The sequence below is a fragment of the Phyllostomus hastatus genome, unplaced genomic scaffold, assembly GCF_019186645.2.
Source record: "Phyllostomus hastatus isolate PE091 unplaced genomic scaffold, TTU_PhHast_1.1 phas_scaffold_46, whole genome shotgun sequence".
Taxonomy (NCBI): domain Eukaryota; kingdom Metazoa; phylum Chordata; class Mammalia; order Chiroptera; family Phyllostomidae; genus Phyllostomus; species Phyllostomus hastatus.
The window spans coordinates 5,147,971-5,171,703 of record NW_025334032.1 but is presented as its reverse complement, the minus strand read 5'-3'; the positions used below and the strand labels follow the sequence as shown (position 1 = coordinate 5,171,703).

Sequence of the window (23,733 nt, the reverse complement as noted above, 5' to 3'; positions counted from 1 at the left end):
TGTTGTGTATTTTATCATATTTTTTAAAAACTTAAACCATATCAAATTTGTTCCAAAGTCACCTTTATGTTCAACTCTTAGTAGAATATTAGGTACAAATAATGTTTAAAGTAGAATCTTCCCAAGACTCTAGTCCAGGAATATATAGTCCTACAGAGAAAAATGGTTTTAAAAAAAAGGGAGGGGGGTATTATTTCCAAAGAAGGCAAAAATAGTCTATAGCCAAAATGTTTTAGAGGAATTAGGACATATCTACTACCTAATACTAAAAAATATAGAAATATTTAGAAAATAACATTAAAATTTTATCTTTACAATTTAATAGTTTTTTTTAAGTTTATTTCAAACTCAACAAGACTTCAAACTTCAAAGGGTAGAGTTCCAAGATGGGCTAATCACCTGTAGGTGGCAGTAAAAGCACAGTGTCAAGTCAAAGCTGCCTTGCACGTCAATGTGTAAGGGAAAACTAGGTAACATACATGAGCAATCTAAAACTTTTTCATGCTCAATTAATTGTAGTTCTCATACATTAATTAATTGTACAAACTTCTCTGATACAAGAAAATGCTTATTTGGCCCAAACACTTTCACCCTGGGAGCTAGTTGACCAACCCTAACCTATCTCCTTTCTGTCTTTCCTCTGCTTGATATGTCTTTGTGATCATATCTACCTAGAAACATTAGGCATTCATTTTTGGGGGACATGGTATAGCTAGTTTTCTTTTTTATAGAAAAAGAAACACATGAGCACCACTCAAATCAAATCCTATTTATTTGTATGTGAGGCACTATACTGGGTCCTCTGAAATACGCAAAGACCTATGTGCTGGGTCCTTGTTAACAAGACAGACAAAATGCAAAAAATAAGAGAGATGAGAGTATAACCAAGGGACATATAATAATATAACTGTAAAAGAGAGATGTTACAGATACTTCTAACTCCCAGTTTTAAAAACCTATGATTATGCCCTGGCTGGCATAGCTCAGTGGATTGAGCGTGGGCTTCGAACCAAAGTGTCGCAGGTTCGATTCCCAGTCAGGGTACATGCCTGGGTTGCAGGCCATGACCCCCAGCAACCGCACATTGATGTTTCTCTCTCTCTCTCTGTCTCCCTCCCTTCCCTCTCTAAAAATAAATAAATAAATAAATAAAATCTTAAAAAAAAACCCCTATGATTATTAATCCTAAGTAAAAAATTACATTTATGTTAGAAGAATAAATCCTACACTAGAGGAAGGATTAAGCAGCCCAAGCACGTGTCTCTCTGTCTAAACATGCACACCAGCAGATTGCCCTGCAGATCTCTGAGGGTGGTACCACCTACTTCCTTCCCTTTTCTGTTAAGATTCTATTTAGACTGTGTGTGTGACTTGCTTGCTGTATGAAATGAAAGTTATAAACTTCTCATAAAGAATATCCACATGAAAAGTTTTAGCAATAAGATCACTGCAAAAATTCAAGTGATTTCTCACTGGTGCAAAATTAATTTTTAAGCATAAAAGAGAGAGTTCTGATAAAGAGCTCTTCTAAGTAACTCCAATCAGTGCAATTTTATTACTGAGGAACCAACAAAGCCTGCACAATTTTTATCCTATGCAGGCTGATTATAAAGTCTCCAAGATGGGCTCTGCCACCAAGCATGACAGCTCTTCTGGGAGAGATGTGGGAAATCAAGTGTCTAAGAGTGGGCAATCTTGAACCCTGCCCATTCTCACAGCTGCACTTTCTGCTTGCCATATATCAAAGTAGTGTTTAAAGGAAAAAGGGTTAAAAGTAGATAGGCAAATGAGCTGTAACAACCTAACCCTACTAGAAATGGATAAAAGTCTTAAAATATGTTAAGATAGTAGCCCTGGCTGGCATAGCTCAGTGGATTGAGCGTGGGCTGCGAACCAAAGTGTCACAGGTTCGATTCCTAGCTAGGGCACATGCCTGGGTTGCAGGCCATGGCCCCCAGCAACTGCACATTGATGTTTCTCTCTCTCTCTCTCTCTCTTTCTCCCTCCCTTCCCTCTCTAAAAACAAATACATAAATCTTTAAAAAATAAAAATAAATAAATATGTTAAGATAAATGTATTAAGGATAAGTTAAAATAAGGTAAAAACATACTAAAGAAGAACCACACAATAAAAGGCATGAAAAGATGGCAAAGACCAGGAAGTAATGGGAGCCCCTTAGGTCTCTGGATACTTAGAGTTTAGCATAAGCCCCAAATACCAAGACCTACATTCTAGGCTTTCTGGGATGAGGTTTCATTCACTAAATGATTCCTGAATATGTTAAGGTTCCTGAATATGTTTCCATGCAGAAGATGTGAGGGCATGGAGTCCCGAGTCCTATCCTCTATCTCTAATCTCCGGTCCTACAAAAATCCCAAGAGAGACAAAGATAAAATATGCACTACAATGGGAACAGTTATTTAGAACTATGTAATACTGAAGGTGGGAAGTGCTTCAAGAAAGCCCCATCCAACTTCCCATTTCTTCCAGTTGGGGGTAATGACAATCAAAGAAATGAACTAACTTTTTAAAAAAGATATCTCAGGTAATTAACCAGGGGCATAGACAAAGCTTCCATTCCCAGTCTGAAATTCCCAAGAAAAATTTAAACATGGTGCAAAAGAAAAAGGGAGGGAATGTATCAGCCAGGAGAGAAACAAAAAGAAATAATACATGGTGTCTAAAACATGTATTTTACACAAGCTATAAAGAATGTGAATGAGACAGGCCAATAAGCCAGGACAAGTGGAATAGGGAAACTGAAACTAATAGCTGAACAAACTGGCTGAGCGATTTACAGCCAGAAAAAAAGGTCATCTCAGTTGTATTTCATCTACAGGCTCAGAAAAGCAACAAAACCAGGTGGCCAATGCCAGGACCAACTGCAATGACTAAGGACCCCCAGCCCTGACAGTGATCAATCAGTGGAGACCACAACCCTGAAAGGACAAACCTAGAGAACTGATGAATATTCTGCTGAAACCCTCCCCTGAGTCCTCTCCTAAGATTCCCACCTGCAAGAAAGATAAACCTCAAGATAAAGGACCCAGAGCTCACTCTCCTTCTGGGGAGCAGTCCATGCCACTCCCTTCCCTCTCTGCTTCCTTCTCTTCTCCCCCAACAGGCACACATCTCCTACACTCAAAGGTACCCCACCTGATTTGCAACCAGGGGAGCAATAGGCAGTGGCAGCTCATCCCAGGCTAACCCCCTGCACTTGTCTCCAAGGCCCCCTTTTGCCCAGCTTGGGCTCTCCTGTTGCTTCTTCTATTCTAGGCCCTTCCTGGTTTCACTGTCCCCAGCTTTAATAAACATATCCTCCTAGACTCGTGTTGTGAAATCTTTCCTACACAAATCAAGAACCTACACACTACCAGCTGGTCCTAGGTACACCCATTCAAGGCCAGGCCCCTGTCCAATAACACAATGATTCACAGATAAGAACTGAGACTTGGTGTTTTTATAAATTACTCATGCAAACAGCTTAAAAGAAGCAGAGAAATATTCAAACCCAGTTTTTGCCAACTCAAAGCCCAAGGTTTTTGTTTGTTTGTAAACCTTTTGGAATATGAAATATAACATACATACAGAAAAGGGCAGTTTGCTGGACAATCTTCTCCTTTCCCTGCCTTGCTCTGTCTCAGAGGCTGAGGGTACAGACTCCATCCAGAGGCTCAGGGACCCCCTGGCTTCCAATGAGTTCTGCTAATGGGAGCCTCATGGGAGGTTTAAGGGAGGAGGGGCCCTAGGCCCCTCCTGATACTTGTTCCCCAGGTCCCCTTCTGCAAGGTTACCTGAGGTTTACTGCCCCTCAACACAAAGTCACTACTGTATTCAAGGCAGCTGACTCTACAGGGGTCCTCCTTCTAAGTTCTAGTAACCTCTCCCTTCCTTTTCCTTGGCCTTAATGGTGATGGGTGCAAGAAAATTAACTGTCCTGCCAAAGATTTCTTTTTTGTCAGTAGGTTCCCTTTTGTCATTGCACCCTCATAGATAAGCCCTCCTTGAGTTATTCTAATATAAGTATGCCATCTATTTTCTATTGAGACCCTTACAAATACAAAGACAAAACAAAAATACACAGCTCAATCAGTCCTCAGAACAAACACTAGAGTAATTAGTACTTAAGTGAATAATAGAACTTGCCATCATCCTGGAAACTCCCCCTGGGTGTCCCCTCCTTACATGTTCCTAAATCACCAAAAGGTTTTATCACCTAAGCATGAACCCCTAAACATTTTATTTGTTTGGTCTGCTTTTGAAATTCATATAAATGGAATTATACAATATGAGTTCCTTCATGTCTGGCTTTTTCACCTAACACTATATACACAAGATTCACTCATGTTGCATGTGCTGTCTATATAATTTTTATTGGGAAAAGCATTTAATTGTGTATCTGAGCCACAACTAATTTATCCATTCTACAGTTGCTGAACATTTGGGTTGTTCCTAATTTGGAGTTACGGAAATAATGCTACTATGTACATTCCTATCTATGTCTCTTGCTGCAAAGGAATATGCATTTACTTCTAGGAGTGAAATCTGAATCATAGGACATGTACGTCTTCACTGTAGTATTTAATATCCAACTATTTCCCAAATTCAAACATTCCACCAGCAATGCACAAGACTGCCTTCACTGATCTATATCCAACACTTTTTTTTCTGGGGGGGATGTTTTTTTTTTATTTTGTTTTATTGGTTTTGAGCAACTTTTTCTAAAGATTTTTTTTATTTATTTATTTTTAGAGGTGGGGGAGAGAGAGAGAAACATCAATGTGCAGTTGCTGGGGGTCATGGCCTGCAACCCAGGCATGTACCCTGACTGGGAATCGAACCTGCAACACTTTGGTTCGCAGCCCACGCTCAATCCACTGAGCTATGCCAGCCAGGGCTATATCCAACACTTTATGCTGTCAGTCTTCTTCATTGTAGGCATTCTGGTGTGTGGGTAGTAATGTCTTACCATGGTTTTAATTTTTGTTAACTTAATTACTTATGAGCATACTTACATGCTTACCAACCATTTGGATATACTCATTTTTAAGTGCTTAAAAGCCTTTGGCCCACTGAATGGCAGAGATCTTCCTAAGCACCAAAATTAGATTTACAGGCTGACAGAATACAGCTACCAAACCTTTACTTGGGAATAACTCATTAGTGAGGAACAGGGGAAGGAAAGGATGATCTAGTCCCTCAGGAAACTTTTTGCTGAAGATCAAATTACTATTCTGATGATTCTCTATTAAGTACTACCAACTTCAACAAATACTACTAAAACAAACTATAATACCATAATACAGAAAGAGTAAAACACAATAACAGGATCTGAGAATCATGAGTAAATATCTCTGCATTACACCATCAATACACTATTGTGTCCTCAACATACTTTGTTGTTGGCATGAAGATTAAATTTAATGACACATTTAAAGCATTTAGACCTCTGCCTGATGATTATTCACCTCTAATTACCTCTAATAAATACAGATAAGAGTAACAGCAGAGATAATATTGTAGAAAAAATCCTAAGTAATTCTTTTTAAACCAACAATCTTCAACTACATAAATATGTAGTTACTTTTTAGTTTACAGATGCCTGTATTCTAAAATACTCAAACACACTAGTATACAGGTTTGGATTTAAGTAAGTCAATAACATATCTCTTGTTTCTTTACCAATCTTGACTCTCCACAATACTTTTCTTCTAAACTACTTCCCCACATTACTTCCTCATAATATAATATATATATTATTTATAATATATATGTTATATATAATATGTTATGAGGAATTTTACATATATATATATATATATATATATATATATCCTTTTGAGACAAGATAGCGACACTTTAACTGTGAGATCAGAATCTTCAGGAGGTGACCATGTACATCCCAACACCCAGAGAGTTCTACTTAGCCCTCCTGGAGACTCTGGATCTCTAGTCAATTAATGAAATGTCACAGTGCAAACTCTTGGCCTAGGGTCCTATAGGAGGATTTCAGTGACTCCACTGATAGCAGTGACTGATTTCACTGCTATGTAAAAGCTTTCTCCTAAGATCCTGTGAGCAAATCTTTAATATCTTTAGGAAACTCTACTCTCATTGTCAATTTAGATCTAGATTAACTAAAATTATCTATTACTTTGGTTATCTGGGTTCAACTTGTTTGCTGTAAGGTTAACAACAGTCTAATTGTCTATATGTCTGTAAATATTTAAAACTGTACAAAATTGCCAAGGTAAAAGAATTGGGGAATTGCTAAATTTATAATACAGTTTAGGAAGTCAAGTGTACAGAAGGTTCATACTAACTTGGCTATAAGATTATAGTTATAAGCTGCTGAGATTTCTTTTTAAGAAAACACATTTAGAAAAAGCGTATCTCAGTTTTCCTTATCTAGACACCACCATTCAACACATCTCTTCCCTTGAAAGAAAAAAAACGCCTTCAGTTTAGAGACAAGTTTGAGTAAGAGAGAGTTCCAGGGCAAGATTCTAATAACATCAAGGTACAAGACCTTAAGGCAAAATGATAAGAATCTCATCCTAGTTTGGAGCACTCCTCATTTCCCTCATCCCCTCTTCTTTCTGGGGACTGGCTGTGTACCAACCACTCTGAACTTGTGCTCTGCTGGCTAACCACCCATGCTGGGAAACAAAAATAGGAACTACAGGGATCTTCTCATCACAACACTCTTGCGAGGAACTGGCATATGCCCCCACTTCCACTTGCTGTGGTAAAGAAAAATATGTCAAGAATGGGAAATATAATTTTATATATAATTTTATCTGTGGCACAAATAAATATCTAACATAGGAGCATGTTTTATAACGAGGATTTACTGTGTATATCTATTAACTACATCCTTTCTAAAAATTACCAAATTGCCTTAACTAAAATTTATTTTTATGTTCACTCCAACAGGGCTGAAGTACTAAAATGAAAAGTCCCTTAGGGCCTTTAACATCTAAACCAAAATTCAAACTAAAGCTAAAACAGATTATTTCATAAAGTGAAAGGAACTCTGTAGCCCCTGGAAATATTTATGGGTTTCTTATACAAGGTGAAAATTTCTTTCCCTCATATTCCAAAATAAGTTAAGAAATTAAAGCTGCATGAATATCTCTGAACAAGTTCTTCTATTTGAATAAAAATTCATTAGGTTCAAGTATTAAAGAAGTAAACCAGACACTACAAACATTTAATTCTTGATCCACTGTTAAATTTGCTGCCAAACAGCTTGGGGAAGACTTTTTTCACTGAAATTCTTTTTCAACAAAAAATTACTGTGAAGAACCAGGAACACAGAGAATAATGTTATGGAAAGGAGAGAAAGGTCCCTTCCCCCTGATCCCCTTGCCTAAGTTTCCACATATGATTTATGACTGGCAGTTCCCTCATATAAGCTGGTCAAAGTGTCCCTGATGCTGACACCTGGCTGACACCTGGCTAATTCATCCATGACTCCCTCAACCCTCCATTTCTTTACCTACTTTTCCAATCACACAGTCAAGCAATATTTATTAAAAATCTGTTATACACATACATATACAATGCACGCCAACCCTCAAGGACCTCAATTTACTATAGGATAAAAGGCAAGTAAATGTAAATATGCAATAATAATGCAAACACATGCCACTATGAGGATAACTATCAACTACTAAGGAAACTTACAGAAATAAATAACCAATCCAGCTTCAGAAGTCAGAGAAAACTTCCTGGAAAAGGCATCCTTTAAACTAAAACCTTAAGGATAAGTAGTGGCTGGCCAAGACAAGACATGGCAGTGCAGTGGTAAGGAATGTTACCGGTTGGAACAGCATGTGAAAGGCAAAGAAGAGCAAATGCAGAAGGTAGGAAAGGAGTAACAGCTGATCCACCCTCAAGCTGTGCCTATGGGGATTTCCTGACTTGCCCCTTGTTGCCTTCCTCTGATAGAATGGGAGGTCAAAAAAAAGAATCTGGCTGTGTGTGATAAAAGACTCTATCTCTTGATATTAGCACCCCAGGGGACACTAATCAATACTTAATTTCAGAAACGTCACAGGACAGATGAAATTAAGGCAATGAAAAGATTAAAGAGGTAAGAGGTTCCTATCACCAGCTGAAATATCAAACTCTCCTATACTGCATATGAAATATAACTCCATGTATAAAAAATTGATTCATGTAATTTGGCAATGAATAAACTCTATCTAGTGAATAAATCAATGTAATCACCTCCTAATGAGAAGTTATTACAGCAGCTAGGGCAGAAATGGAAAGAATTCAGCACCTGAAGAAGCTGGGCTTGGTGGTCTGAGTTTTTCTGCAGTCGTGGCCTTACATTGGCCTCAAATCCTCATCTATACAAGAAACAGTTGCTTGACTGTTGCCAACACTTCTAAAAACCCATTATTCTAGAAGGCTAGCACAATCAAAAGTACTTAATTACCAAGGGCAAGGATCTTAAATAACTTTTAAATCAAAGACTAACCATGGTTTTGTCTGAGGAAAAAAAAAAAAACCCACGGACTTTCAAATTGTTTTAGATTCAAAAAACAATTCGCTTCAGTTCACGTATCTTTTAAAACTTGTAAGTCATGCATAACCAAATATAAAGTTAAGTAAAATTTTAGGACAAACACATAAGATGATTTTTTTAAAAAAGAAAGTAAAAAGTGTAACATAACTAGGTAGGCAATGATTGGCATTGCTCACTTCCCTTTCCATTGGTTTCATTTCCCTTCTTAAGTTAAAACACTCCTAATATGTAAATTATTCCACTGAAGACTTCCAGAGTCCATGCTTAGCAATTTGCAGGGATGTTTATGCAAAAGAAATTATTTCTAGGCTTTTACGTGATGGAAAAGTGATATAAATCACTGGGAACTTAAAAAATAAAGCAAACTAAAGTATATAAGTACATGCAAAGCAGAGGCAAATAACTGAGGATTCCAATTTTAACCATTTAAAAATGTCTTAATAGTAAAAAGTAGATATTCTGTGATTTTAGGAACTTTGTAGTAAAGAGTTAACTCTGTTTAGGAGTACCTAAATGCCAGGTATTATGTTAAATTTGGGATTTTTCTGGTTTCAAGTTCTCACAATGCTATCATATGGGTATTATCTCTGTTTTAACTATAGAAACAAAGTAGGAACAGAGGCTCAGAGTGGGCAGGTAACTAGAAAGTCACATAGCTTAAAAAATAAAGAAGCTATACTATGAATCTCAATCTAGTCAACATCAAATCTCATATCCCTTCAATAGATAATACAGACTTAAAGCATCAAAGTTAAACACTGAAGACATTTTCCTTTTTGTATGATTCTGTTAAATACATGGCATCATTTCAGGGGAAGCTTATGTTGAGCATAACTTCATAAACAAATCATTTGTGAAAGAGAAAAACCACATCCAGTCCAGAAGTTGAAAAAGCCTTCAGAGAGTACTTCCTGAAAGAGACAAAGCTGCAACTAGAACCAACTCTTATACCGAGAATATTTGAAACAATGTTTTAAAGCACCAGAAGAGCCTAAAAGAAACAAATACACCGTTTCTTAAATATACTATTTCAAGAAAGAGAAGAAACTCAAAGATATCTCTTTTACAGAACTGGATATACTGAAAAATGTTCCTGTCTAGTAAAGCCTTTTGATGGACAGGAGGTAAGTCGCATTTAATTAACTTCAAAGATTATCAGTAGTAATGTTGTACTTACTAAATTGCAAAAGCACTATTTTATTTTAGTAACACATTACTGAAACCATGTGGTGAAGAACCTTGAAATGAGATGCTGTTACCTTCCTGCATTATGAATATGATTTTTAAATTTATTTTCAATATTGTTTTACATTAATGGTAAATGTAGTTTTTTCAACTTCAAGAAAATGTTGATATGATAAATTATAAGCATATTTAAGAGTTATCACTTGGTTTAAATTACATTACTTCACAAATGTACTTAAAGGTTTTTAAGAAAAGAAAGACTATAGGTAATCATGGAATCAAGAGCTTTTAAAATGATGGCTTGAAAGCCAATCGCTTTTCAATATTTATTCAAAAATTTCTCTCTGTGCACGGCACAACCTATACTGACAATGCCTTTAAAACACATGCATCAGGCATATTTTTTTTCAAACTTAAGCAAATGAATACAAGGTGTTGGTGACATACAAGCAGTTTGAGCCCAATGAGGGGGGAAAGAGATTTATTCAAAAATGGTTTGTAAGTACAGAATTTATGTGACATAATTTCGGAATGAGGATGGGTGAAGGGAGTCCTGATACAGTACAAAAAGAGGAAAAAGGTTACAAATCTTCAATTACTACTGCTACTATTCAATTGCTACTATTTAAAAATAAACTTAAAGTTAAAAATAGTCAAGCCTCCAAAATTATTCTCCTTTGTATGATACTGAAGATTTTTCTCTGTAGCACTTTTCTCATTTGATAGAAATATTCCAGTCAAGTCGATATTTGGAACTTTTAATTAATACAGGCTTTCAAATATATAGAAATATATTGCAAAATCAAATTTAACCTAAATATTTGGCAAATTAGCTGCAATCAGGAAGGAAGGAAAGAAGAGAAGAAGGAAGGGAAAAACAAACTCCTATCATGTGTTTGTCCACAGCAATTGCTCAAATTATTTTTAATTTATCAACAGCCCATGATGCCACAGACCACACTGCTAACCTCACCCACAAGGCTGAATTAGAGACAGCCCACTCTGCAAAGTGACATTTTTGAAGGAAACTCTTCTTACACCTCCATATTTCAGGGGGATGCCACAAGGTTCCATCTCTTTGTAGTGACTCTATTTTTAAAATCACTGGGGTTAGTACTGCATCATGGGTGATGAAAGTTTCACACTGAGAGGGATCAATGATATATACAATCATTAAACTCCTCTAAATTAGAAATGAACGTTTTTGGTAATGGGAATTAATTTTCGCATACACATAAAGTTATTGAGTGACATCTTACTAACAACTACTTCTGTTTGATACTCCTTTTTAAAATTTAATTTGAGAAACAATACTTACAATTCTTATCTAGGTAGAATGAGGACATGAAAATTACTATACTAACAGTATCTCATTCTCAAGGTGTTACTTTCTGCGCACTATTGCAACAGTGAAATCTGTTTCTAAGACACAGGTAAACACCACCTGGAAGACTCAGCATTAGACACCTCAATTATCCATTAGAATCCAGCTCATCTATTGTTCTAAGAGTAAAGTTCTTAATCTATAGACCATGGCACAAGACACTGATGTTTTTAGACCTATGATAGTTTAGAGAACGTAATACTATGAAAAAGTATTTACTACTTAAAAAAAAAGGTTTCATGGCTAACTAAGCAAGTCTTCATTGACAAACTAGAGAGTAGTTTCTTTAGGTCAGTCACTTCACCTTCCTTCCAGCGAATGGTAGACTCATCTACCATTCAGTAAATGTTTACCTTTTGAATATCTACAACTTACTCAATAGGCAATGGGATATACCAGTGAAAAGGGAAAGTTCCTGATCTCAAATGAGAATTACTGTGACTATTCAGTAATTAACCAGTTATATGGTTCTTTTGTTAGCTTTATAATAGGCATTTTATACATTAAAATTATATTTAATAAGTAAAAATTCATTATTTGATATTACTAAACTGGATTATGAAATATTTAAACAGAATGAAGATGATAAGAAGTGGTAAACTTTATAGCAAGATTCAAAATTCAGAATGGACTTTCCCTAATTAGTCCTAATCAAAGAATGCTTATTGTAGGAATAACAGGTACCCAATTTCACACTATAGGAAAGATATCATAAAAGTCATTCTTTGGGGGAGAAAAGAAGTAAGAAGAAAAGAGAAAATGAGTAAATCTGCCAATGCATTATGACATACCATACCACTTTAATAGATTAGCACAGATTAGTAATAATACCTAGGAAAAGTATTTATTAATAAATACTAAGACATACATATTGACTCTATAATATAAAAATATATATACTCTCAAAATTAAAATCCACTGCACGCCAAGTATGAGGATGCTAAACATTTATTTTTCAGCAAAGAGTTTTATTCCTCCTAATCTTAACTATTTTACAGTTCCCAAGTGTTATGCCCACCAACAAACTGTAAGATGACTACATTTCACAATCAAGCTCAACCTGGTTCTTCTAACAGCTCATATCCAGATGAATACAAAATTGCAGCCCTTGTCTTCTACAGCTGTATCTTCATAATTGGATTATTTGTTAATGTCACTGCCTTATGGGTTTTCAGTTGTACCACCAAGAAGAGAACCACTGTAACCATCTATATGATGAATGTGGCATTACTGGACCTAATATTTATAATGAGCTTACCCTTTAAAATGTTTTACTATGCAAAAGGTGAATGGCCATTTGGAGAGTACTTCTGCCAGATTCTTGGGGCACTCACGATGTTTTATCCAAGTATTGCCCTATGGCTTCTTGCTTTTATTAGTGCTGACAGATACATGGCTATTGTGCAGCCAAAATATGCCAAAGAACTTAAAAAAACATGCAAAGCCGTGCTAGCATGTGTGGGAGTCTGGATAATGACACTGGTAACCACCATCCCACTGCTACTGCTTTATGAAGACCCAGATAAAGCCTCCATCCCTGCCACCTGCCTGAAGATTTCTGACATCATCCACTTAAAAGCTATTAACATACTGAACTTCACTCGACTGACATTTTTTTTCTTGATTCCTCTGTTTATTATGATTGGGTGCTACTTGGTCATTATTCATAGTCTCCTTCACGGTAGGACATCTAAGCTGAAACCAAAAGTCAAGGAGAAGTCTATAAGGATCATCATCACACTCATGGTGCAGGTGCTCATTTGCTTTGTGCCTTTCCACATCTGTTTCGCTGTCCTGATGTTGGATGGGGACGAGAACAGTTACAATCCCTGGGGAGCTTTTACCACCTTCCTCATGAACCTCAGTACCTGTCTGGATGTGATTCTGTACTACATTGTTTCGAAACAATTTCAGGCTCGCGTCATTAGTGTCATGCTATACCGCAATTACCTTCGAAGTGTGCGCAGAAAAAGTTTCCGATCAGGTAGTTTACGGTCACTAAGCAACATAAACAGTGAAATGTTATGAATAAATTTTTCGTCTTCAATATCCTTAAATTCACTTAACTAATCACCCTAGAATCACTGGATATTTTGTACATTAAGAAGTCCCTTTTCTTCTTAAAAAAAAAGCTTTACAAACTATTTTGTGGGATTTTATTTTGGCAACATAATTAAACATTCTGAAGTATTCTAATAAATTCATTACTTTTATTTTAAAAATTTGATTAGAACATTTTTGAGGTATTAGGAGAAAACATGCAATTTGTGTTTCATATTCAAGTCTTATCTAAATACACAGTTGACTTAGCTTTTTGGATTTAATTCTATGTGCAAGTGAATCATGATATTAATCAAGTCAGTAGGCAAAAAAATTCTGCTACTGTTCAAAATAATTTGATGAAAGTATTTTCCATGTAGATACAGGTCCCTTTAGCTTAATGTATACTCAGGACTGGTGAGCAACCCAACATTCTGTGTTCTAAGCCAAACTTCCAAGATCCTTACAAAAACAGCTATGTTCAACTCATCATTGTTACTTACTGCAGAGCAAAATTAGTGGAAACAAGCATTTGGAGGAGCCTATAGAGACCATGGCCATTAGCCTTCCCCTACTCTGAATTCATTTTCTTTTGGAAACAGGCTGTAGTCATTCAATAAACAATTACTGAGAGCGTACAAGCACCAGACCCTACTTAAAATCAACGGGGAAAACCTAACCGGAGATCTTATTTCTGTCCCCAAATCCAAGTTTCTTCCTATGACATGAGGTTTCTACTATATGGTGAAATATCTTTATCCAATATAAAGAGTTTGCTCTTCTTATGTGATTAAATATCACATTATAAAAACAACTGATTTTTTTTCCAGGTCATATGTCACAGTATAAATAGCACTAGTCAGGGATCTTACCATTTAATTTCCCCTAAGTAACTTCATTTAAAAAGAAAAAGTGAACTATAATCTATAAAGCCTGTATTCTAAATATTACAAAAATACACAAATGAGTCACCTATAACTTCCTCTCTGTTAAATCACTTTTATTACTCTTAACATGATCACCTCCCAATGAGACTTAGAATCAAACCAATGCACTGGCCATAAATTGATTTCTATAATTAAGTTGGGTAAATTCATAATCTTTACAAAAATAAACACAAAGAACCCTAATGATAAAACAGTATTTTAGTGCTAGAAAGTCCCTTAGATGACCTGTTTTAAATATAAAGAAACTAAGGTCCAAAGAGGTTAGGTGACCTGCTCAGCTAAAGAACCAGGATTAAAAACCAAATTCAGTTCTCTTCTCATGTCAATTGCCAACTTTGTAATGATAAAAAGTAGTCAAACTTACAGAATGTAAACATTCCCAGAGCTACATAAGATAAAGGACTCAAGGTGGTACTGAGATGCAGTTTCTCAACAAAGAGAAAACTACCTAAAGTTTTTCCTGTGAATACTCAAGGAAGCAAGATACTTTAATAAATATCTTTAAACAAATAATTATTTGTAAAACAATCAAACTATATATGTGTGTGCATGTGTGTGTGTGTGTGTGTGTCTTTTAATAATGGAGCTATCTTTAATGTCAAAACCTAATGGTTACTTTTTCTGAATTTCAAGTGACAGTCATGAGAATCTATCAGAGGCCAGGTATAATTTCTATGTAAAGCACACAGTCATTATGGGGCTATACGGTAATCAAGGCCATCCCTCCCATATGACTAAAAGAAAGGCAATGAGTTCATGAAGTCAAACTAGTTCTCAAAGAGACAGAAGGGTGGCATAGAAGGCCCAGATAATGATAATGAAAATGCAATGTAATAAATGCTAACAGGGGTCTTAAATTTGTTGGAATATACATAAAAGGGCAATTGATATTACAAAAGGATGACAGGGTACAGAAAGAAAACCAAGTAAGCATGAGAATACAAATACATAGAATGTACTAAAAGCTCAATTACTGATGGGGAAGTGGCAGAACACTGGATTGGGGTCAAACTATAAGGGCTTTGAAGGGAAGAAAGAAAACCAAAATATAGGGGGTATGCTTCTAGTAGGATGTTTGCATAAGTGAGCTTATTTGATTCTCTCCACAGCCCTGTGAAGTATAGACTATGATCCTCAATTAACACCTGAGGGTCATCTACAAATTGAGCTCAGGAAATGGAACTTGAGAGAAGTGATTTGCTCAAGATCATATATAAGTAATACATAGCAGAACTGTAATCTCAAATCTGCTCTGATGGCAAAGCCTATGCCATTCCCACTATTCTATACTGCCTAGGTACCATCTTGGAGGAGTTTACTTTTTATTCTGAAGAAAATGAGGATTTAAAGGTTTTTGAAAGGAAGATTAGCATAGTCAAACTTGTACTTTAGAAATAATTTCTGGTAACACTGGCATGGAATGCTTTGGAATTGATAGACTGGTTAGAGAATTACTACAAAAATCTAGGCAAAAAAAGATTAGAGTTTAGACTGAGATAATGACAGAAGTGGAGAAGATGGGATAAATAATTTATATAAGACTTTGAATTATAAGATTTGGTACACTACTATAATGATGAGAATAGGGAGATTTCAAGTGAAATTGGCATTTCAAGATGGAAATGCCATTAACTAAAATGAATACAGGAGGAAAGGATGAGAATACAGCAAGAGCAGAGATCAGAAGGGATGAGACCTTCTGAACATTGTGAATTTTCTTTGAGTCTTACAAGTCATTAGGAAACATGGCTCCAGAAAGATCAGTGATTAATAGGGACTGGAAATAGAGTTGGGAAACGACAGATGTTAATTGTAGTTGAAGTCATGGAAGTGGACAAGAAAGCTCAGAGAAAGTACTTGAAATAAGCTTCAGAAAAGAACTATGGATAGTAAATAGGGTCAAAAAGGACCAAGAGAGAGTAGTGTGCTAGGACTAAAGAGAGCAGGTTTTTTCATGAAATAACATAAGGTCAAAAGTATTTAATGTACTATTGAAAGGTCAACTAAGACAACAGAAAATAAGCCATTGGCTTTAGAAATTAGTTGGATATTGATGAGATTATAAGAGAAGTTTTAAGAGTGGTGAGGTTTTAAAAAAAAGGAAGAGAGAATTAAATAGGAAGTAAAGAATTACAGATAGAGCAGATAAATTTGGCACTGATAGGACAGAAAAAGTAACAGATGTTTATGTGAAAAAACTGCAAATTTTAAAGCACGTTGGCCAAAAAAAAGAAAGTAGTTTCCTCTATTGAGTTTTTGAAGCTTTGCTATCATCAAATAGAAGTTATATTTACAAAATGCAGAGCTTCTTTATTGAAGTAAAGATTTATGTGCTAAGAAGTCTATGTTTGAGAAAGCTTCAAGATTATAAAAAGCATATTCTCATGTTTCATGATTTGAAAAGGAAAGAAATACTTTCTTATTCAGGGAATGGCTGAATTAATATTGATACTGTCTTTCAAAGGGGAGCCTATAAGTTTTTAATTTACTCCACTTTGCAACTTGCTATGAACTAAGGCAAATATGTAAATACCTTCCTGTTTTAAGAATAAAAATATTCCCAGCTTTAAAACTAAATCAATCCTTTTCATATGTACCAGCAGTTAACAGGATTCTCTAAAAAAGTAACAGCCATTCAACTCTATGTACAATAGAAAAAAAAAAGGACAACGCAAATAAGAATTAAAAGCTATGTTACTACCCATGTCCAAAATTTCAAACTCACATGTAACATATATACTGTATAACTCAGTAGGTCTTATAGAACACTAAAAAGAATTGGGCTGGATGAGAAATGTTTGGGAAAAATCCATGATTTAGTAAAGCTGCTGCCTTCCTGAATCAACATGAAATCACTCCTGATGACTACAGTATTTTTCACAGTAGCAGAATAGTCAACTTCTTGGTCTCATTACAATTACAACCTATGGAACTCAGCAAAAACTTCATGATAATTGTAACAGATCTTTGTCTCTATTCCATTATTATTCACAATCATACATTATTAAAACAGCTAACGGTCAACACTCTTGCCAACTATAATGAAGTAAATCTCATAAAGGACAGCTATGATGTAAATATCAACAATGTGATGTGAACACTATTAGATTACTAACTATATTTTTACTAGAGATCCAAAGTGAATTTGACTCAAGATACATGCAATTGCCTAACAGTTTTCAAAAACACAAGTTCAAAATTAAAAAAGATGAAATTAGTACACACAGAATTTTATATATCTGGAATCTTAATTTCAAAGTGTCTCTCAAACACAGTCTCCAATACTTAATCAGAGATACTTTAAGGTCATTTACACATGCTAACAACTCTGCTCCTAGATACCAGATATTTCATAAACTGATACATGGTGTGTTGTTTTGTTTGTTTGTTTCAAAAAAGATCAACACAATATGAAAGCACATACACTTTGAGTTAGGTTGGCTATTATAGGTTGGTTAAAATATTGTAACCTATATACTGACCTCATTTTATCTTTGGTGCAAGTATAGAAACAATATCAATTTTTAAAAACATCCTTCTTCAGAAACTTAATATCAAATACATTTTTCCCTAATACAATCTAATTAAACTTTGTATTTTTGCATTTGGTTCACAAAATTACAAAACAAAATTTCACTATAAAATAAACATATAAAATTAATTTCATCTTCAGAAAGAGAAGTGAAAATTCATTAAAAATTCTCTAAAATATAGGAATTCAAAGATGAAAAAAGAATGAGTGTAAAATACATTCTGTTTCAAGAACACAATGAAAATGTAAGTATACAATAAAATTTTACACATAAAATCAATTTTACTGTACCTAAAAGTTTAAAATATTCTTTTACTGACTTACAATAACACCTTAGATCAGATTTAATTAGTTATAAAGTAAACTAATCTTTGGGAGCTACTTACAATCCAGAAGGCAAATTCCGGGATGCAGAGATACCAAAGCAATACCATGCAGTTTCAACAAGGATGAAGTCGAGCAAGGCTGACAAAACCCAGGAACCCAGCAAAAAGGACTAAAAATAAAACAAAACATTATACAGAGAAGTCTCTAAAAATAAACCATCATTTACTTAGAGCCAATGTGTGTGTGTATGTATGTATATGTATATGTATACACATACATACAAAGGCCTGTCCAAAAAAAGGCCAGCCATTTTTAATTTAATGAGAACAGTTTATGCAACATCAATGTAATTTGGCAGCCAAAGCCAGTGGACTGGACTGTGCATGTGTGAACAATGATGACTTCTCTGTTCTAGTCAGTGGTGGTGATAGATGCCACTGAGTGAGCATGTATACTGTGTGGCCATCACATTCAAAATGACTGAACGAGTGGAGAAACAAATCTGCATCAAATTTTGCATTAAGCTTGAACATTCCTCAACAGAAACTGCTTAGATGATTCAGAAGGCTGCAACTGGTGATTGGCAGGTTCAACTGGTGATTGGCAGGTTCATCACAACAATGCTTCCGCTCTTGTATCACATCTCCTATTGAGTTTTTTGGAGAAAAATCAAATCACCCAGGTGACTTAGGCTCCCTACAACCCAGATTTGGTGCCCTGCAACTTCCAGCTTTTCCCAAAATTGAAATCACCCTTGAAAGGGAAGAATTTCAGACCATTAAGGAGATTCAGGAGAATATGCTGGGGCAGCAAATGGTTACTGGGAAAACTGTAAGAAGTCCCAAGGTGCCTACTTTGAAGGGGACTGAAGAGTCATTATCCTATGTACAATGTTTCTTGTATCCTGTTCAATAAATGTCACTATTTCTCATATTGCATGGCCAGATACTTTTTGGACAGACGTGTGTGTGTGTGTGTGTGTGTGTGTGTGTGTGTGTGTGTGTGTGTGTAAATATACACACATATTTGTTTTTATTAGAATAGACTTTTCAAAATGAGAGAATAAAACTACATTGGTCAAATTAACTTCCACAATTTCTAGGTACATTGAAAAAAGATATTTATAGCAAAATTTATTTTTAACAAGTAATGCACAAACCATTAAGCAAAATAAGTGATTTGAATTTTATTAAAGTCAAAATCCTAATTAAAATTGTCATTACCTACTCATACCTGCCATTATCTATCATCATCATCATCATTATTATTTTATTATGCCAGTGGCTTAAATTTAAAATTTTTCTTTGGTTAATGTCTATGTTTCAATTCAGACAGAGGATCATGTAATTAAAAGACAATTGCTAATAATAACAAACTAAAACTATTTGAATACAATAAAAAACAAAAATGTTTTCCTATAACCTGATAGCAAAGGGAAAAATACATAAAAACTTACTGCGAATTTTCTGCTTCCATATCTTCTTTCAAATATCCTAAAATTATAAATAAGCAGACTACTGCAGAAAGTATCTTTCAAATCAAGGCAAATTATTCTTCCACATATCAGCCTCCAAATCTAGATCAGGGTTTTAGAAAGAACAATAAATAAAAGGAAGGTTTGTTCAGGTTGCTTCCTTAGCAAAGTTATTACATTTACTTTATATTGCTTATTTTTATACTGTAATTTAAGCAAAACAATGATGCATACTGAAAAAGAAAACTACATATGTATTTTCCCTAAGAAATGAGCTCAACTCTCTCATACTAAAAATTTTTTCCATATAATGTAGTCTCATTTAGACAACCAAAAATTTACTGTAAAAATTTTTAACACTATGTTTAGTATCAGAAAAATATTATATACATGAACCAGAATGAAAGAGTAACAGGTGTTTGATTTTTTAAAATATACTTTATTGATTATGCTATTATAGTTGTCCCACTTTTTCCCCTTTTGCTTCCCACCCTGACTGGTATGTCCATTCCCTCCAGCAATCCCCCACTTAGTTCATGTCCATGTGTCATGCATACATGTTCTTTGGCTACTCCATGCCCTATACTGTTCTTAACATCCCCCTTTCTACTTTGTACCTACCAATTTGTACTTTTTAAAAATAATATATTTTATTGATTATGCTATTACAGTTGTCCCATTTTCCCCCCTTTATCCCCCTCTTCCCTGCACATCCCCTCCCACCCACGTTCCCCCCAGCCCCCGCTTTAGTTCATGTCCATGGGTCATACACATAAGTTCTTTGGCTTCTATATTTCCTATACTACTCTTAACCTCCCCCTGTCTATTTTCTACCTACCATTTATGCTACTTATTCTCTGTACCTTTTCCCCCTCTCTCCTCCTCGCACTCCCCTGCTGATAACTCTCCATGTGGTCTCCATTTCTGTGGTTCTGTTTCTGTTCCAGTTGTTTGCTTAGTTCATTTTTGTTTTAGGTGTGGTTGTTAATAACTGTGAGTTTGTTGTCATTTTACTGTCCATATTTTTAATCTTTTTTTCTTAGATAAATCCCTTTAACATTTCACATAATATGCAATAAGGACTTGGTGACAATGAACTGTTTGAACTTGTCTGAGAAGCACTTTATCTGCCCTTCCATTCTAAATGAAAGTTTTGCTGGATAGAGTAATCTTGGATGTAGGTTCTTGCCTTTCGTGACTTTGAATACTTCTTTCCAGCCCCTTCTTGCCTGTAAGGTCTTTTTTGAGAAATCAGCTGACAGTCTTATGGGAACTCCTTTGTAGGTAACTATCTCCTTCTCTCTTGCTGCTTTTAAGATTCCTTATCTTTCATCTTGGCTAATGTAATTATGATGTGCCTTGGTGTGTTCCTCCTTGAGTCCAACTTCTTCAGGACTCTCTGAGCTTCCTGGACTTCCTGGAAGTCTCTTTCCTTTGTCAGGTTGGGAAAGTTCTCCTTCATTATTTGTTCAAATAAATTTTTGATTTCTTGCTCTTCCTCTTCTCCTTCTGGTACCACCCCTATGATTCGGATGTTGGAACATTTAAAGATGTCCTGGAGGTTCCTAAGCCTCTCCTCAATTTGTTGAATTCTTGTTTCTTCATTTTTTCCTGGTTGGATGTTCCTTTCTTCCTTCTGGTCTACACCGTTGATCTGAGTTCCAGTTTTCTTCCTGTAACTGTTGGACCCCTGTGCATTTTCCTTCATTTCACTTAGCATAGCCTTCATTTTTTCATCTAATTTGAGACCATATTCAACCAATTCTGTGAGCATCCTGATTACCACTGTTTTGAACTGTGCATTTAATAGTTGGCTATCTCTTTATTGCTTAGTTGTATTTGTTCTGGAGCTTTGATCTGTTCTTCCATTTGAGCCATTTTTTTTTTGTCTTGGCACACTTTTGTAGTGGAAGGGATGGATCACAGCTCTTTTCTTTCCAAGTTTTCTGCCTGCTGCATTCCTTCCCTGCAGCGTGTTGGCCCCAATTTGTACTTCTTAATCCCTGACCCTTATCTCCGTTTCTCCCTCTTCTCTCTCCCAGCTAATAACCCTCCAAATGACAGGCATATGTATGATTCTCTTCCTGTTCTGCTTCCTTGCTTAGTTTGTCTTTTAGATTCAATTGTTGATCATTGTAAATTTATTGCCATTTTAATGTTCATAGTTTTTATCTTTTTCTTTCTAGTATAATTCCCTTTAATATTTCATATTATAAGGGCTTAGTGATGATGAACTCCTTTAATTTTATCTTGTCTGGGAAGCACTTTGTCTGTCCTTCAATTCTAAATGATAGCTTTGCTGGATAGAGTTATCTAGGTTGCAGGTCCTTGGTTTTCATCACTTTGACTACTTCTTGCCAATACCATTAGCCTCTCTCAAAAGTTTCTTTTGAGAAATTATCTGACAGTCTTAATGGGAACTCCTCTGTAGGTAACTATCTGCCTTTCTCTTGCTGCTTTTAAGATTTTCTCTGTATCTTTAACATTAGGCATTTTAATTATGATGTGTCTTCGTGTGGTGCTCTTTGGGTCCAATTTGTTTGGGACTCTTTATGCTTCCTGGACTTGTATGTCTATTTCCTTCAACGAATTAGGGAAGTTTTTGTTCATTATTTTTTCAAATTAGTTTTCAATTTCTTGCTCTTCCTTTTCCCCTTCTGGCACCTGTATGGTTCAGATATTGGCAGGTTTGGAGATGTCCCAGAGGATACTTAGCCTATCCTTGTTTTTCAGAATTGTTTTTTCTTCTTGCTGGTCTAGTTGAATGTTTATTTCTTCCTTATGTTCCAAATCAATGATTTGAATCCTGGCTTCATCCCCTCCACTGTTGGTTCCCTGTAGATTTTTCTTTATTTCACCTCATTTCTGCCTGGGTCTTTTTTTTATACTGCTGCAGTATCCAATTTCTTTGAGCATCCTGATAACCAGTGTTTTGAACTCTACATGTGATATGCTCCATTTTGTTTAGTTCTTTTTTCTGGAGTTTTATTCTTTCATTTGGGCCATATTTATTTGTCTCCTCTATTGGCATCCTCCCTGTGTTTCTATGTATTAGGTAGAGCTACTTTGACTCCCTGTCTTAGTAGTGTGGCCTATTGTAGGAAAGCATACCTAAAAGTTGTATGTGGCAGAGCCTTTGGTAATCACCAACACAGGGCAACCTGTGTCACTGATCTGGGCTCTGTGTCAGGGAGGGCTTGGAGAGGGGACAGTGCTGTTGCTTGGCCTCTGGAGTTCTGCCAAGGAGGAAGCTGTCTCCCAGCACTTGCCTTGTTGCCAGTCACTTCAGTTTTCCCCTATATGCCACTGTTGCACTGTTGACATGCCTTAAGTGTAAAAATTTGGGAGATTTCACGCTTGCAAAATAATGACCTTTACCAGCTATCTCTCCTGTCCTCATTTAGTCTAACCTTGTACTAGTTTCCAACCATGTCTTCTATACAGTACACCTAAGGGCCAAACTTTATATTGCTTCAAGAAGTAAAATGCCCTTCTTCCTCTACTGCTAATAAATTGTCATCCTTTCTTTCACATCAAATGGAAAATTCATATCGCTATGGCTCTCCAGGGCTATCCCATCCTATACTTGTCCCTATTTCACTTATCATTAATGTATACTTGTATGTTATGATGGATTATTGTACTTAATATGGATAATTAAGTATTTAGCAAAGAGGTAGCAGGTTTGCACTAACCCTCCAACTCAAAGAAGCAAAAACCCAACAGAAATTTCCTCTTTGGATTAACTACTACTGTAAAAGTAATTAATAGATTCACAATCTGTTAGAGCTGAAAGAGCTTAGATTATCCAATCAATATTCAAATTGATACAGGTTTTTGAAAATGTTAAGTATGATACTAATCATTAATAAACAGATTTAACATTTTAATTCTCTTAAATTATAAATTGCATTTCCAAGCATAAAAAGTGAAACTGAAAAGAGATAGTGCTGAGTCCTGCAATTGCTTCATTATAATCTGCTTTGCTGAAGATATCAGTAAATAAAACTAGAGAACTTACTTGTTAATAGAATATTAATAAGTAGTATTAGTATTTCTTACAAATTTAGAGGCTTTGAGGGACTAAGAAGAGCAGAAAGAAAAGGCAAATCAAGGGGAAAAATCTGCCTTCTCTCTTCCCAAAGACCAATGAAACAGAGCTCACCTGGAAGTCATCCTTGACTGCTTGGAGGTCATACAGAAAGAACCTCTGACAGTGCGGCAGAAGGGCCAGCAAGAGAGACAGGGAACTGGGGACCAGTAAAAGGCTCTTAGACAGAGGTGCCTTGTCTGGAGGGAAAAAG

General features: G+C 35.6%; 2 protein-coding genes across 2 annotated transcripts in view; one reads left to right on the top strand and one right to left on the bottom strand.

The window, feature by feature from the left end:
- Positions 1 to 23,733, bottom strand: part of UBAC2 (UBA domain containing 2) — a 250,542-nt gene that overhangs the window by 186,363 nt on the left and 40,446 nt on the right. The window contains exons 2-4 of the mRNA XM_045821244.1: positions 23,595 to 23,719; positions 19,412 to 19,531; positions 18,015 to 18,124 (exon numbers count right to left, since the gene is read on the bottom strand). Coding sequence (XP_045677200.1) covers positions 18,015 to 18,124; positions 19,412 to 19,531; positions 23,595 to 23,719 — 355 coding nt within the window. The remainder of the gene's footprint in view (positions 1 to 18,014; positions 18,125 to 19,411; positions 19,532 to 23,594; positions 23,720 to 23,733) is intronic.
- Positions 9,431 to 14,609, top strand: GPR18 (G protein-coupled receptor 18). The gene is made up of 2 exons (XM_045821243.1): positions 9,431 to 9,664; positions 12,108 to 14,609. The coding sequence occupies exons 1-2, from the start codon at positions 9,654 to 9,656 to the stop codon at positions 13,135 to 13,137; spliced, it is 1,041 nt and encodes a 346-aa protein (XP_045677199.1). The 5' UTR covers positions 9,431 to 9,653; the 3' UTR covers positions 13,138 to 14,609.